The sequence below is a fragment of the Nicotiana sylvestris genome, chromosome 11, assembly GCF_000393655.2.
Source record: "Nicotiana sylvestris chromosome 11, ASM39365v2, whole genome shotgun sequence".
In the NCBI taxonomy this organism is placed as follows: Eukaryota; Viridiplantae; Streptophyta; class Magnoliopsida; order Solanales; family Solanaceae; genus Nicotiana; species Nicotiana sylvestris.
In genome coordinates, this window is record NC_091067.1 from 75,933,198 (window position 1) to 75,947,612 (window position 14,415).

At 35.9% G+C, this 14,415-nt stretch overlaps 2 protein-coding genes across 3 annotated transcripts; one reads left to right on the top strand and one right to left on the bottom strand.

Annotated features, from left to right (window-relative positions):
• The first annotated feature begins 350 nt into the window (after positions 1-350).
• Positions 351-4,481, top strand: LOC104249196 (uncharacterized protein At4g38062-like). Of its 2 annotated transcripts, none has more exons than XM_009805573.2 (2): positions 351-487; positions 1,464-4,481. In XM_009805573.2, exon 2 carries the CDS (start codon positions 1,558-1,560, stop codon positions 4,114-4,116), a length of 2,559 nt encoding a protein of 852 aa, XP_009803875.1. In that variant the 5' UTR covers positions 351-487; positions 1,464-1,557; the 3' UTR covers positions 4,117-4,481. The 2 variants fall into 2 exon arrangements, with proteins under 2 accessions (XP_009803875.1, XP_009803876.1); XM_009805574.2 differs by having other exon boundaries at positions 1,526-4,481.
• A 239-nt stretch (positions 4,482-4,720) lies between these two features.
• Positions 4,721-10,272, bottom strand: LOC104249195 (uncharacterized). Its single transcript, XM_009805572.2, has 4 exons — positions 10,069-10,272; positions 7,749-7,920; positions 5,280-5,396; positions 4,721-5,097 (listed from the first exon to the last, which is right to left on the bottom strand). Exons 1-4 carry the CDS (start codon positions 10,176-10,178, stop codon positions 4,939-4,941), a joined length of 558 nt encoding a protein of 185 aa, XP_009803874.1. The 5' UTR covers positions 10,179-10,272; the 3' UTR covers positions 4,721-4,938.
• Between the last annotated feature and the right edge of the window lie 4,143 nt (positions 10,273-14,415).

The following is a 14,415-nucleotide window of genomic DNA, read 5'->3' on the forward strand; positions in this document are numbered from 1 at the left end:
TGGTGGTGCAAAAAAGGGGATGGATTATTCTGACATGAACAAAGTACTTTATAATGGAGGAGGTTGAACCAATTTAGATTTTTCGGGGGTGGGTTTTGGTATTAGTGAGGAAAATGAGTTAGGGTGTGTAGAATGCCGCCACGTGTCCACTTGAAATGGGTCCGTTAAATAGAGGGATAATATGTTTAAGTGGATAACGGATGGAATAGTATAAAGAAGGATATATTTATTTGATAGTACAGGGACACATATAACCCTTTCCTTAAAAGGAAAAAAGGAGCGGGGAGTTTTTTTTTTATGAATAGACAAATAGGGGTGCGATTTTCCAAATTTAAAAAACATACCTAAGAAAGTTCCCGCTTCAAAGCCCCTCTCCAATTCCAATTTCTACCATCCGGGGAGTTCTCGCTCCCAGAAAACCCTAATATTTTGATAACGACAGCCGATTATACCAGTGAATTCCACTATTTTATGTTTCTAATAAAAGGTAAATTTTCATTATGTTTCGAATTGTTTAATAGTGGTCTCATATAGCTCCGAAATCTTTCTCATGTGCATTTATAGTGTCTTTTGCTTCCCAATTGCTGTAGAAATGTCTTGTTATTCTCTGTGTCTTCAAGTTATTATTGAGCCTTTTCTCGATTTGGTCAATCGATTCGTGGGTGTCCTGTATAATTTGGTTAACCTCAAGATTTTCTTCATTGTGCAATCTTTCTTTCCTGAAAACAGGGTTAAAGGATAATGAAAAGTTCGACTTTTTTTTTTTTTTGGTAAGAGTAGTGATTATTTAGTCAATTTCGCCTATAAAAGCTTTGGAACTTGTTCGGGGTAGAAATAGTCAAAGTTCTTTTGGATTTGTTGGGACGTGTTCACTAGGCACGAACTATTAAATGGACCTGAATAGGGAAGACATGTTACAGAAGATTCATACGGCTGACTCCAATTCAGACGCAGTAGTGATTATTTAGACAGTTTGATCAGCGGCGGAGTTAGAAATTCACACCAGAGCATTCAAAAGAATATTAAAGCGTCGCACTTATGATTTGGACCCCTGATCTAGAGCATTTTTTTAACCCACTTTGCCACTACACTAGAATCTTCTCTTATGCCAAAAGGGATTCAACTGTTCGCGTTTAACCAAAAAGGCTTCATTTTCCCCTATTTGAACTGTACAATTTTTTGGCTAAGGGGATTTAATTGAACCCTTACCTTCTTTAGCTTCACCCCTGAGTTTGAGAGACGGAGGATAATTGCTTATGTCTTTGTTTGTCTATTTATTGTCGAATTAGTACATTTCATGGATCGATGAGGCACAGCTTCTGTTAAGCTTGATTTTGTTAGTGATTGATAATTCCCCTTGGGAGAGTGGTTATAGATGGTAAAATAGCTTTGTTTGTTGTTCAACAGTTCTTTATACTCTGATGATTCATTTTGAAAGTGAAAATTGTCTTTTATCCTTTCAGCTGAAGCATTAATGTGAAGGGAAAAAACGAAAATAATTCGTGGACTTGTGTTTGTGCATCAGAAAAATCATAATCAACATAAGAAGCTAGGCAAATGGACAAAGTTTATGAGGAGCTAGATGCTGTTAAAGGAGAGGTGGAAAAGCTCAGAGAAGAGTGCCGGACCAAATCGGATTTGACGGAGAGTTTGCGGAAAGCCCACATTGACCAATTAGCGAAACTTCAAGAAGCTAAGCTGGAAACTGAAAGAGGGGCAAATGACTTATTTGTCAAATCTGAGGAAATATTTGAGATCAAGAAACTCTGTGATGACCTAAAGTCCAGTCTGCATGAGAAAGAATCATGTCTCCAGAATCTTAGTTCTGCTCATGAGAAGCTGCAACAAGATTATAGGGAGAAAATTGGAAAGTTGGAGGTACAGAACAAGGATTTGGTGTTCTCTTTGGATGAAGCAATATCCAGAATTCAAGATTTGGAAATGCAGATTGGTACAAGTAATAAAGAAATCAACGCTCTTAAGCAACTCATGTCAGTTAGGCAGGAAATTGAATCAGAGCTAAAAGCACCGGCATCCAAGGATCTGAAAGATGGAGACGACATTATCCAAAAACTTGAGGAAGAAAATAGGATTGCAAAAGATCAGCTGAAATGGAAGGGCGAGCAGTTTAAACACCTTGAAGAAGCTCATGAAAGGATCCATGATCAGTTCAAAACTAGTAAGGTGGAGTGGGGACAGGAGAAGTCAGCAATGCTTGAAGAGATTTCGTCATTGCAAGAAAGGTTGGATTCTCAGACTCGAATCTCAGAAGGCCTCCAAAGCCAATTGAGGATGTGTAACCAAGCTTTAGCACATCAAGAAAGCAGAAGAATTCTGGAAATTGAAGTGTCTGAGTTCAGATCTCGATTTCATGATATCTCTTTAGAGTGCCAAGAAGCAAACTCAAAGCTCGAGAAGTTGACCATCAAGAGGGGTGAAGAAATTGGAGAGTTAAGAAACTTACTCCGAATAAAAGAGACACTGTTCAAGGATCTAAAATGCCAAAGTATGCAGATTGAACAGGAAAATAAAGAGTTACGAGGATCTCTCAAAGAGATTCAAGAGGCTCAACTCCAGGATGCTGCTTCCACTTCTGCACTGAAGAAACTGCGTACCAATTTCCAGGATTTGAAGCAGTTACACAGAAAGTGTTCCTTAAACCTCAAAGAAAAAGAAGCTGAATGGAGCTCTCAGATAGGAAAAGTTACAGAAGTTATGAACAGATGCATGTCTGAATTGAAAGGTAAAGAAAAGCACATAGAAGAGCTAGAAAAAGAGCTGGAAAATTGCCGTGATGCGTGTGATGTTCTTAATGGTGAGATATCTGTGTTAATCATGGTCTTAAAATCAGAAATCCATGCCTTGAGCAAGGAACTCTCTAGAGCAAAGGCGGATCTGGAACCGAATAGCAAAAATCTACATCAGAAGTGTGAACAAGCAATCCTTTTAGAGGCAGAACTGAGTGAGTATAAAAAGATGCTTGAAGAGTCATCTGATTGCCAATTTCACCTCAGGGGACAGGTCCTGCAATTGGGTAATGCTCTGAAAGATGCTTCTGATGCTTCAGAAGAAGCCAAAGCTGACCTGGCCAAAGCAAGGGCTGAAGTCAAAGAGAGCAAACTTGAACTAGAGAAGTGGAAAGCTGAAGCAGGAAAGCTTAAAGACTACCTTGAAGAGAACCGGTTCGCCCAAAAGCAAGAGCAGGAGAGCTTACTTGGGATTTTGAAAGAGAGAGAAGCCAAAACAAATGAGCTACAACAAGAGATTACAGAACTCGAGTTGAAGATTGTTGAAAGAACAGAGGCAGTGGAAGCTTTAAATCAGGAGAAGCTAAAATATTGTCAAATTGCAAAAGGCAAGGATAGTAGCCTAGAAATTCTTCAAACTAAGATTTCTTGCTTGGAGCAAGAGTTGGCTGATAAAGACCTTCAAAATGAGCAAGCACAATCAGATGCTCAGAAGGCTTTTGATCAGGAGAAGGAGAGCCTTTTGCTGACTGTGAAAGAGAAAGACGGGGAAATACAACATCTTCTTGAACGGGCCAAAGATTTGGAGGATGATGTAATCTGTAAAGAAATTGATTTTACAGCTTTGGAGACTGCTGAGAGTTTAAAAATGCTTGAGATTAAAGAGAAAAACAATGTGATTGCTGAGTTAGAGGTGAAATTAGGTGATACACATCAGAAATTTGAACTTCTAAATAAATCCTTGTCTGATTCAAGACAGAAGGAGGGGCAGCTGGAAACATTGTTGCAAGCAAGTAAAAAGGAATTGGATGAGCTGAAAGCTCATTTTGGCAATGAACGGATGCATTTGGAGGCCCGAATTCAGGAGATTGAAGCTCAGAAAAATGATTTGCTTGAAGAAAATAAGAATCTTTCAGTTGATAGGGAGGAATTACTAATACAAATGGAAGGAATCAATGGAAGAATCAGTGAAGTTTGCTTTGAAAATGTTGCACTTGTAAGCCATCTAGAAAAAATATTGGGGAACCCTGAGGAAGTAAAAGAGCCACCACTTAGTAATTTAGGAAGAGGCCAATATACTGGAACTCCTTTTTCAACTGCCAAAACAGGAACTGATGAAAGAACTCCATTGGTAGAGCTCAACTGTTAGGCCATTTTTGAAATGGGGGAGCAGTTCTGTACTTCAAACACCAAAAGAAAAAAAAAAACCTTTTGTTGTGGAGTTCTCCAAGATTTGCAAATCTGGATGGCAAACAGACGAGACTCACGGATTTTGGAACTTTCTGCATTTCTTTTCCAATGTAATCAAATATTCTTCTTGTTGCTAAAAGAAATATGGAAATCTGGTATATTGGTTCATGTGCTGGTCACTAATGACTAACCTGTGGTTCCTTTTCTAAAGGAAGATTGGTTAGTCTTTAAGTCTTAGAACTTACATTTTTACTTAATCTAGTTAAACGTCATCTTAAAACTGTTAATTTATAGTCATATACTGATATTACATTGTTAACTCTAGTTCTACAGTTTTGAGAATGTTGCTAAATTTTTTTTTTTTTTTTTTTTTTAAAAAAAAAAGGCCCAGATGTTACAATTACCTCTCTTACTTTGACAAGTTATGAAAATATTCAGTTTATATAAATTTTGAGAATGTTATATGATTACTTACGTTGGAAGTGTATTTGACATACTGCAACACCAAAATAACTGGCAGAGAGCAGGCCTTATATAATGGCTTGAGCATGCTAAAACACCTCTTCAAAGGAACTATAATTGGTCTGTTTTATTGTGAAAGAAAATGGATATATCAAATTCAAAGATTCAAAGCTGATAACAGAGATAACCACCGCTTTTAATGCATACAATTGTTCAAAAAGTTCCATATTGACATAAAAAATTTCTTAAATGTATCAAAATGCAAATGTCGAACTGCATATGACCCCTTAAATGCAAGTGGGGATCTTGAACAATTGGATTACTGTAGCTCATTGCTTTTTGATGAATCTGGCAGCCGTTTTTCTTTGTTCTTTTTCCCTGAAGCTGAATTCTGAGCAAACTCTGAGAGACCCTGCTTCAAAGCCCCAAGATTTACCCCATCATCCACCAATATGCTTGTCACGCCCATCTTCGAAACCTACAATATCAAACCACCATGTACTCTTAGTGAGTCTCCTGAAGTACATGACAGTACTATAGATGATATTAGCCTCAGGTAACAAGTGGGAAATGATAGAAAGATCAACAGAAAAGCATCACGCGATTCACATGGAAAAGTTTTTTTTTCCTGAGAAAATTTCACAGGGAAGAGATTTTTACCGACTCTATATTACGATCCTCATCATCAAAGAACAACATCTCCTTATAAGGCACCCCTGTCCTCCTATTGATCTTCTGAAAGTGTTCGGTTTTGTGTGTCCAACTGGAAAATATTTCCTGCAATTCTAAGCGTTCAGATTATGGCCAAACCCATATATCGCACTTTAGAGCTGCAAAAAGTTAAAATCCAGCTGCATTCATGATGTCAACTTTCAGATATTATTATCATTAAGTTTGGTTTATAATACCAGCAGCTACAAATAAAGTTCGAGTTCTCAAAATCATTATCCCTAAAAGGCTGAGGAAACCAATCTGTAGAGAACGTGATTCATGAGAAAATCTCGTTGACAAATGTAAACAGTACAGCTATTTGTAACAGTTAGCAAAGAAGTGTAGCAGCACCATCGTGACAGTGCTTTAATTTAGAACTGGATGCATTATATGATTATATCAGTTAGTTATTTTTTTAAAATTATGCTCAGTACTCAATTTTATTCTTTCTTTCAAAGTAGTTTCTTTGGTTGACAGGAAATGAGTGTTTCAGATTGTTTGTCGTACAGTGCTTGAAGGTGCTGTATTAAAATATCGAGTTAAAGACAATTTTGTCAGTGATTTCAGAGTTTTAGTTTCCTCAGGGCTCCTTGGCTTGATAAAACAATAGGATGTTCTAGTGCTTATGTCTAAAACTTAGCTACACTTAGGGGTGGGCGGTCGGGCTGCTCGGATTGGATATGAAAATTTCGATTTGGTTTTTCAATTTTCTGATTGAAGAATAAGCTCGGACTGGATCGGATATTTTAAATTCGGTTTCGGATTAATCGATTTTGATATTTTGGATTTTCGGTTTTGAGCTTATAAGTTGAGATGCTTCTTCTTTTTACAAAAATGAATATCCAAATGAAGTACTCATGTTAAATTGCCTGAAAAGTTCCTCATTCTCACTGCAGTCATCCAAATATATATTCAAGTATTGAAATTATTATCAAGAAAATGTAATAGAGACATTAATACAGCCAATACGAGTAGCAATAGTAAAACCATGTCCAAATAGAAAGTATTCTGACAGTAACTTAGATTAATATTGAATATATGAGATAATATCTATTGGGTATAATATTTGAACTTATTACTATTTGCATATGGATAATGGACTAAATATAAAGTATAAAAATTTCGGATTTTCGGATATCCAAAAAATCGAAGTATCAAATCCAATATCCAATCCAAAATCCAATCCGTAATCCGAAAATACAAACCAAAAATCTAAAAAATTCGGACTTCGGGTTTGCCCACCCCTAGCTATACTATTGCAGACAAAACGTTAGGCTAATAGCATTAGAGCACTTTTTTATTCACCCCCCCCCCCCCTCTCTTTTTGTCATAAAGACCTGGCTTATTATGAAAGATGCTTAGTGCAAAATCCTTCTATTATTTGGCCCTAGTAGCTGCAGGTGCATTATGCTGTAGTTTTTTATCCACTAAATAACTTCTTACTTCTCAAGAATTCAAAATTCTAGTTCATGGTTTTTGCCTATCACAATTCCCAGCCACGTATGACCTCATTCTTGAGAGACATACTCATAACATTCTTGAGACTTAACCATACCTTCCAAGTAAGTCATGCCCTTCGTGTTCCTTAAAGAAGATCGGTGCTACAAGATGAGATCCAATACCAAGTCCTCTAGCATTTGGGCCATATTACCACAAATCTAGGTGCTCCCCATGTTACATGTATCTTTAATTTTGCTTCACGTGCCCATGCATTCTTGAGACTTAACCATACCTTCCAAGTAAGTCATGCCCTTCGTGTTCCTTAAAGAAGATCTGTGCTACAAGATGAGATCCAATACCAAGTCCTCTAGCATTTGAGCCATATTACCACAAATCTGGGTGCTCCTCATGTTACATGTATCTTTAATTTTGCTTCACGTGCCCATGCCAAATGGTGATATGGATGGGTGTACTTCATGTAGATTTTAAAATACGAAAAAAATCCGAACATGCTAGAAATACCCATAGAATTGGCCCAATGTGGTCGGACACTTCTCCCAATCCCATGTGCAACGGGAGCTTAGTGCACCGGGCTGTGCTTTTAAACACGCCCGTACTACATAATTACACACAACCATGTAAGAAACCTACCTGTAAACGAGTACACGAATCAGACAATACTAGACCTCTTACTTCACACACTGAAATTGGATGCTCAGCTTCAGCCTACCATAAGGAATTAGAGAAGTTTTATTTTCGTCATTTTCTATACACTTTTGGTCCTAGTGTATTTTGCTTTCTAAAACCAAGAAGTGAGTTAGCGGAAGTCAACTCATACTACAAAAGGAAGTTGTGTTATGTTGTAAAAAGTAAGGGAAAGCTAAATGGAAAACAAAGTTAGCCATAAGGAAAAAATTGAGTGTGAGTACACCAAAAGGAGTAAGGTCGAAAGTAGTTTAAAGTTTTCCATCATCTCACCTTGGCTGCAAATATTGATGTTAGGCCCAACTTATCAAGAAAAGTGTTTGCTATATCAGGCGTCGGTGATCTTGAGGCAATAGCAATATTAACTCCCTTGTCCTTGAGGGCATATAAAATGTCTTTGGCATGAGGATATAAATATGGCATTTGCTGTTTTGAGCGGCATTCACTAGAAGAAAGCAGAAAAAATTATCAGAACACCAATTTTAAGCAGAATTTTAACAAAAAATGCAAATGTTATTTCCAGGAAACAAAAAGGTTAGGGGAATATTCAAAAGTCGAGTCATGGATACACTTCAACAGTCTTATGTGACAAAGAGCTCAAGAATTTTCATATGGCCGTGTATGACTTGGTTCTCAAAGAGCGAGTATGAAAAGGTAAAAAATACACCCTAAGAATCTACCTCTGTCAGTTCAATGCCGACGAGCAGATCCCTCAAACAAGTGAACGACCCTTACCTACAAAATTCTAAGCACCGGATACCATTACATATGGACCAACTTAAATCCAGAACAGACCTTGCTAAATACAAATTTCCATCTTAAACACATCTTACTTCTGAAATCCAATGGTCATAATATGTTAGAATTGTTCATTGACTTCAACAACCACCTATATCAGCAGCCTATCTTTCTCGATGCCCTGAAATTCCCGAGTCTTGTAGAGCATGTGAATGGCCCACCAAAAAGCATTTTTATCCCACAAGCTAATATTGAATCACACCTACTATACCTTCATAATCTGGCCAACAGCATCGCAAGCCATTAGGTTATTCCGTGGGTCCGAGATCCTGTATGGTTTATATTCAAGTTGATTAAACCAATATCTTTATCAAATGAATTTGGTTGATCTACCATTGGCGTTTGCTTTTTGAACAAAATGTTTATCCTTCTATCAACTCTTACATGTCCTTATTAACTGAATTATAATGAACATGGATAATAAAAAACATATATGCCCCCGATTCTAGTAGTCCTCAATGGAAGGAAAACATGGCACACCTGAAATCAAATTGTTATGGACCAAGCTTTTGCAACTAGCTTCTAATAAAAATCGAAATTCCAGAATTGCACTAACACTTGCAATCTACGTTGAGATTCAAGGTTTCCTTGAGTGACTTCTTAGTTCCAAATTCCAATTATCAGTGTTTCCAGATCTGATGTTACTATTTCTTTAGCCAAAACAGAACACTAAATAATGTCATGCTTGCAATTTGCAAGAAGCACAAACTTCCTTTTCAGTTGTTATAATCTCTATCTGGTTTCCCTTTTCAAGTAGATCACAGCAATTTATCGTGGTTCCTAATTCCTTATCATCAGAATTCACTGATATGTCACCTCTTTAAACAACTTATCTTCATATCAATCAGTTCATCCTCTTAAGACGGAATTGGATGTTTTCCCTGCTTATTAACGAAATACGCAATATGACAATAGTAAACATGATCCGAGTCTTTCGTTGGCCAAACTTTCAAGAGAATTTCAAAATCATGGCATTTCTATTTTCATTAGTAATAAGCTGCAACGACATGGCTGAACAAACTTGAGAGGTTAACCACAAACATGATCAACTAATAGCCTCAACAAGCACTCTCCTATCTCAAGTTGGCCTACCAATTACTCAGGCTAGAAACTGAAAACTATGAACACCCTTAAAGTTCTTAACCACTTACCTTGCATAAATATGAATGTCACTCTCCCATTATACATTCACACATAAATAAAACAGTCCTTGATCTGCTGCTTGTGACTCTATCTGTTGATGATAGAGTCAGAAGCAGATCAGCTACATTCCAATCCCAAACTAGTGGTATTTGGCTATACGAATCCTTGACAACCATTCCACTCTATACAAGCCCATTTTATTCCATCCAGTAGGGGAAAATAATTTGCCTTAAAAAGATTGCTGTTATAGCTAAAATATTCCACTACACGTGGATAATATGTATCCGATATGGTACCTTACATGAAGATATTTATACTAAAACACGGTAGTATACCAGTTATCTGTAAATAACTATGTTGCAAGCCCATTACCTAGCAGCCTACGGGTAAGACAAAAGAAATGAAGCTTTCCCATCATGATCAATAGAATTACAGAAGAGAACAGCCAAAAATAATTGTAAAAAGAAACGGAGGATGTAAATGGAGTCCAGAATAAACGAGTGATTGTATGAAATTTGGAATAAAAAAGCTAGGTGATTTGATTTCATCCGCCCAAACCTTGGGAGACAGAATTACGCCATATCTGTGCTGAATGCAGGTAGTCAGTGAAATAATCAACTTGTTAAAGGGAATAGAAAAAGATGGAAATTACCAGTAAAAAGGCCAGAGAGTGTAATCGAGATCGAAGACGACGAGACGAGGCAGCGCTTGGAACATCCCCATTATCTCCATTGCCTCGTTCTTTACCCCGTCGTCGCCCATCTCTCTCGTCTAACAATTGGGTTGGCCAAGAGACAACAGATTTTATCTGGCCAACTATTTAACGCTTCAGATGGAAATACATTCTAATTCCACCATTAGCTTTTCAAAAGTCAAAAAGTGTACATATATCGATGTACTTTCACCTGTATTTAAGAAGATTGTTTTTTTTTTTAAATTAAGGTGAACATGTTTGACCGGGAAAAAATTAAGATTTTTGTAATTTGTGATCCTAAACAAATTAAAAAGGAGCCCAGAGTATTTGTGTGGTTATAAAATCTTCTTATTAAGGATAGAATTGTAGGTTTAAGCTAAATTATTTTCAAATTTAGGAAGGGATCATTCTTTTTGGAACGAACCAAAAAATAAATAGGTTCACATAAACTGGAACGGAGAGAATATTTTTTTTTTTTAAGTGACCAATTATGTTTGAGAAAGTAATTCCAGCATTTGCTTTTTAAGATGTAAATTTTTTTTTACGCGTCAATGCATACAATTTTAACTCATTTTATAATATGATTTATAGCAATTTTTATATAAATTAATAAGAAAATGACAATAATTGAGAAATTGCTTGAAGAAACTAAAATTTGTTTAAGAAAATTGAGAAATTGATAGACTCAAATATTTCAGTCGTCGTTCTTTTAAATTATTCCGGAGTCACGTGATTATCTATTTTATCTTGGGTAGTATCTGCAAACAAATTAGATTAGAATTATAATATGGGAAATATAATAAAAAGACTAAATAAAACTAACGAGAACTTTTTTGTGAATATATTTTTTCAAATAAATATTTGATTTATGATATAAAATATGACTTGGTTTTACATAGAATAAGCTTGGACATACTTTTTTCCCAATTTTACCTTGATAGTCTTAAAAGACTTTGGGAGAAGATCTTTGGAGAAGAATATCTTTTGTCTTTTGATAGTTTTATTGTAAGATTAGCTAATCCCAAAAATTGCCGTCCCACCTGATATATGATATAAGATATAAGAATAATCTAAAACTTTGGTAAAAATAATTTTAGAATACCAAGTGCAAGTTAAAATAATTTTATATTTTATCACGAAATTAGTATTTTTATCCATGATACCATGAGATTTGAACCTCGGTCCTCTTAGTTCTTTTTCCAGTTTATTAACCACTAAGTTTACCCCTGTGTAACTTATGTCTTATTCTTTTAGGGGTCATTTGATTTGTGGGGTAAGCGATACTAATCTCAAAATTAAATGCAAGATTAGTTTATGTTTTTTTCATGTTTGTTGAATTTTCATATGCAGGATTAGCAATTCCAGGAATAATTTATAACACAATTGTGGTATAATTCTACCTACATTGAGGGCAGGATAATAATAATCCTGAAATTACTTAATCTCGAATAAAATAACTCAGTGACAAAAGATATCCTTTCAAATTACCAAAAAAAAAAAGATATCCTTTCCCACGGCTCTTCCCCAATGCCCATTAACATATTCAAGGTTAAAATTGAAAATAAAAGTTACCCCAACTTATCTAGTACTAGTATATACTAAAAATATATTTTATATTATACTTCGTATATCCCATATTTAATCCAATGAACTAAACATCTCTCAATAAAAATATATTCACTAGATATATTTCATTACTATTTCCAATAACAACAACAACAATAACCTAGTAAAATCTCACTAGTGGGGTCTGAGGAGGGTAGTGTGTACGCAGACCTTGCCCCTACCCCAAGGGAGTATAGAGGCTATTCCCGAAAGACCCTCGACTCAAGAAGACGAAAGAGATAATATATCAGTACCGTCAACAGAAACCAAGGAATAATAACAGTATCATAAAAGCTAGAAAATAGATGAAACAATATCAATAACTAGTAAATAGACCCGACACTATAAAACGAAAGAGTAGTGAGAACACAACATTAACCACTAGCAGTCTAAGCCAAAAATTCTATAAGACTAGCCTCACATAGTTACGACCCAACCCTAACACCCTAATACTCGACCTCCACAGCTTTCTATCAAGGGCCATGTCCTCGGAAATTTGATGTCGCGCTATGTCATGCCTGATCATCTCTACCCAATACTTCTTACGTGCCCCTTACCTCTTCTCGTGCCTTCCAAAGCCAGCCGCTCGCACTTCCTCACTGGTGCATCTGGGCTTCTCCTTTGTACATACCCAAACCATCCGAATCTCGCTTCCCGCATCTTGTCATCAATGGGAGCCACGCCGATCTTCTCCCGAATATCATCATTCTTAATCTTATCCATCCTCGTGTGTTTGCACATCCACCTCAACATCCTCATTTCTGCTACTTTCATATTTTGGATATGTGAGTTCTTATCTGGCCAACAATTAACCTCATACATCATGGCCGGTCTAACCACCGGTCTATAAAACTTACCTTTGAGTAACAATGACACTTTCTTGTCACACAGGACTCCAGATGCTGACCACCACTTCATCCACCCCACCCCAATGTGGAATGTGACATCCTCGTCGATCTCCCGTCTCCTGGATAACCAACCCAAGGTAATATATAATTTCCGTATTATAATCCCGTCATTATAATCTTAGAATAACTCCCAAACCAAAGGACCTTAGAGAAAAAAACTTAGCTCTACGGAAACTTACAAGCATGTAAATATAAGAAGAAATACAATATTATGAAAATACTAAGTGAATTAGTTCAAATTGGAGGTCCCATGTTACCAATAAATCTCACGTATGTACAAGTAGCCTCAAATTCGTGTAATATATGTAATAGTCAAAATACATGGTAGTTATAATGAATCTTCAAAAACATATTTCAGAGTATCAGTTGCAAAAATAGCTCCAATAAGACAAAAATGAACTCCAATAAGAGCGAGATGCCACCGAATTCTGAACTGCGGAAAATCCAAAAACCTGCCTTTTGTTAAAAATTCGGCCATCTAAACTTGATATTTCCATTAAAGCCGAATACTGCGTAGTTCAAGAATCAATAGAACATTCGAGAGGAGATGGCATAGTTTGGGAAGCCGAGCTCCAACGGAAATTCGAATTTTTTGGCTTTTTGGCTTAGATTTTCAGATTACACATTGAATTTTGAATTGAAGTTTTACTTTAAAATTTGAATTTCAGATTGGACGTTGAAGTTGGTACTTTAGATATTTAGATATCCAAAAATTCAAAACTTTTTACTATTCAATTTGCCAATAGTAATAAGTCTTATACCATACCAATTAGACATTATTTCATATATTCAATACTAATTACTAAGTTACTATTAAAAATCTTTCTGTCTTAGACATAATTTTGCAATAGCTACTTTTTATTAGCCTTATTAATGTTTCTGCTGCATTTGTTTAATAACAATTTTATTACTTCAATACTTTATTTAGATGACTGCGGTGAGAACGATATTTGTAGGCAATTCAATATGAATACTTCATTTGAATGTTCATTTTTGTAAGAGGAAGAGACATCACAAACTTGGCACAAAACTAAAAATCCTAAATATTCAAACCGATTAATCTAAAATCACGATCCAATCCGAACTTATCTTGATTGGATTTAGGTTGACATTTCTTTAATTTGAAAATAAAAAATTCAAGCTTAAATTTCTATCTCCAATCCGAAGTATCCGATCGCCTATCATGTCGTAAAAATTGCACGGGGCGCCCTATTTGGTCGCCCCCATTTAACCTATACTCATTTTTTTAAAAAAAATTTAACTTGTACTCACTTTTTAAACAACTTCAGCCCCCTTTCTCCTCCTCCTTCTCCTCCTCAAAGTTTTATCTTTTCTTTTTTCAGAAGTAGGGTTCATCCTTATCTGCTTCTTCTTATTTCTCCTTTCAATCATTTTTTCCTTTTCGCCGACACCCTTAGCTTTAAAGGTTCTATCTTGATTTTGCAACTTGAAACTTATGCACAATTTTGATGTGAAAATGGGACAAGAGAAATTAATTATTAATTTTATATTGTTGTTTGGTGAATTGGGTCTGCGGAAATTGGAGATTTCAATTGTCGATTGGGTTGGTAATGTATTGATGTTTCTTGGTTCCTGTTAATGTTGCTTTAAGTTACTTCGTCTGGGTACAACATGCCCCCTAGAGCTCTAGAGCTGTAGTTCGCCAGTTACAAACAAAAACTTTAGCTCTACAGTTACAAAACAAAAACTTCAGCTATAGAGCTGAAGATCACCAGTTACAAAAACAAAAACTTCAGCAAATAGAGAACAAAACTTCAGCTACTATTCTTAA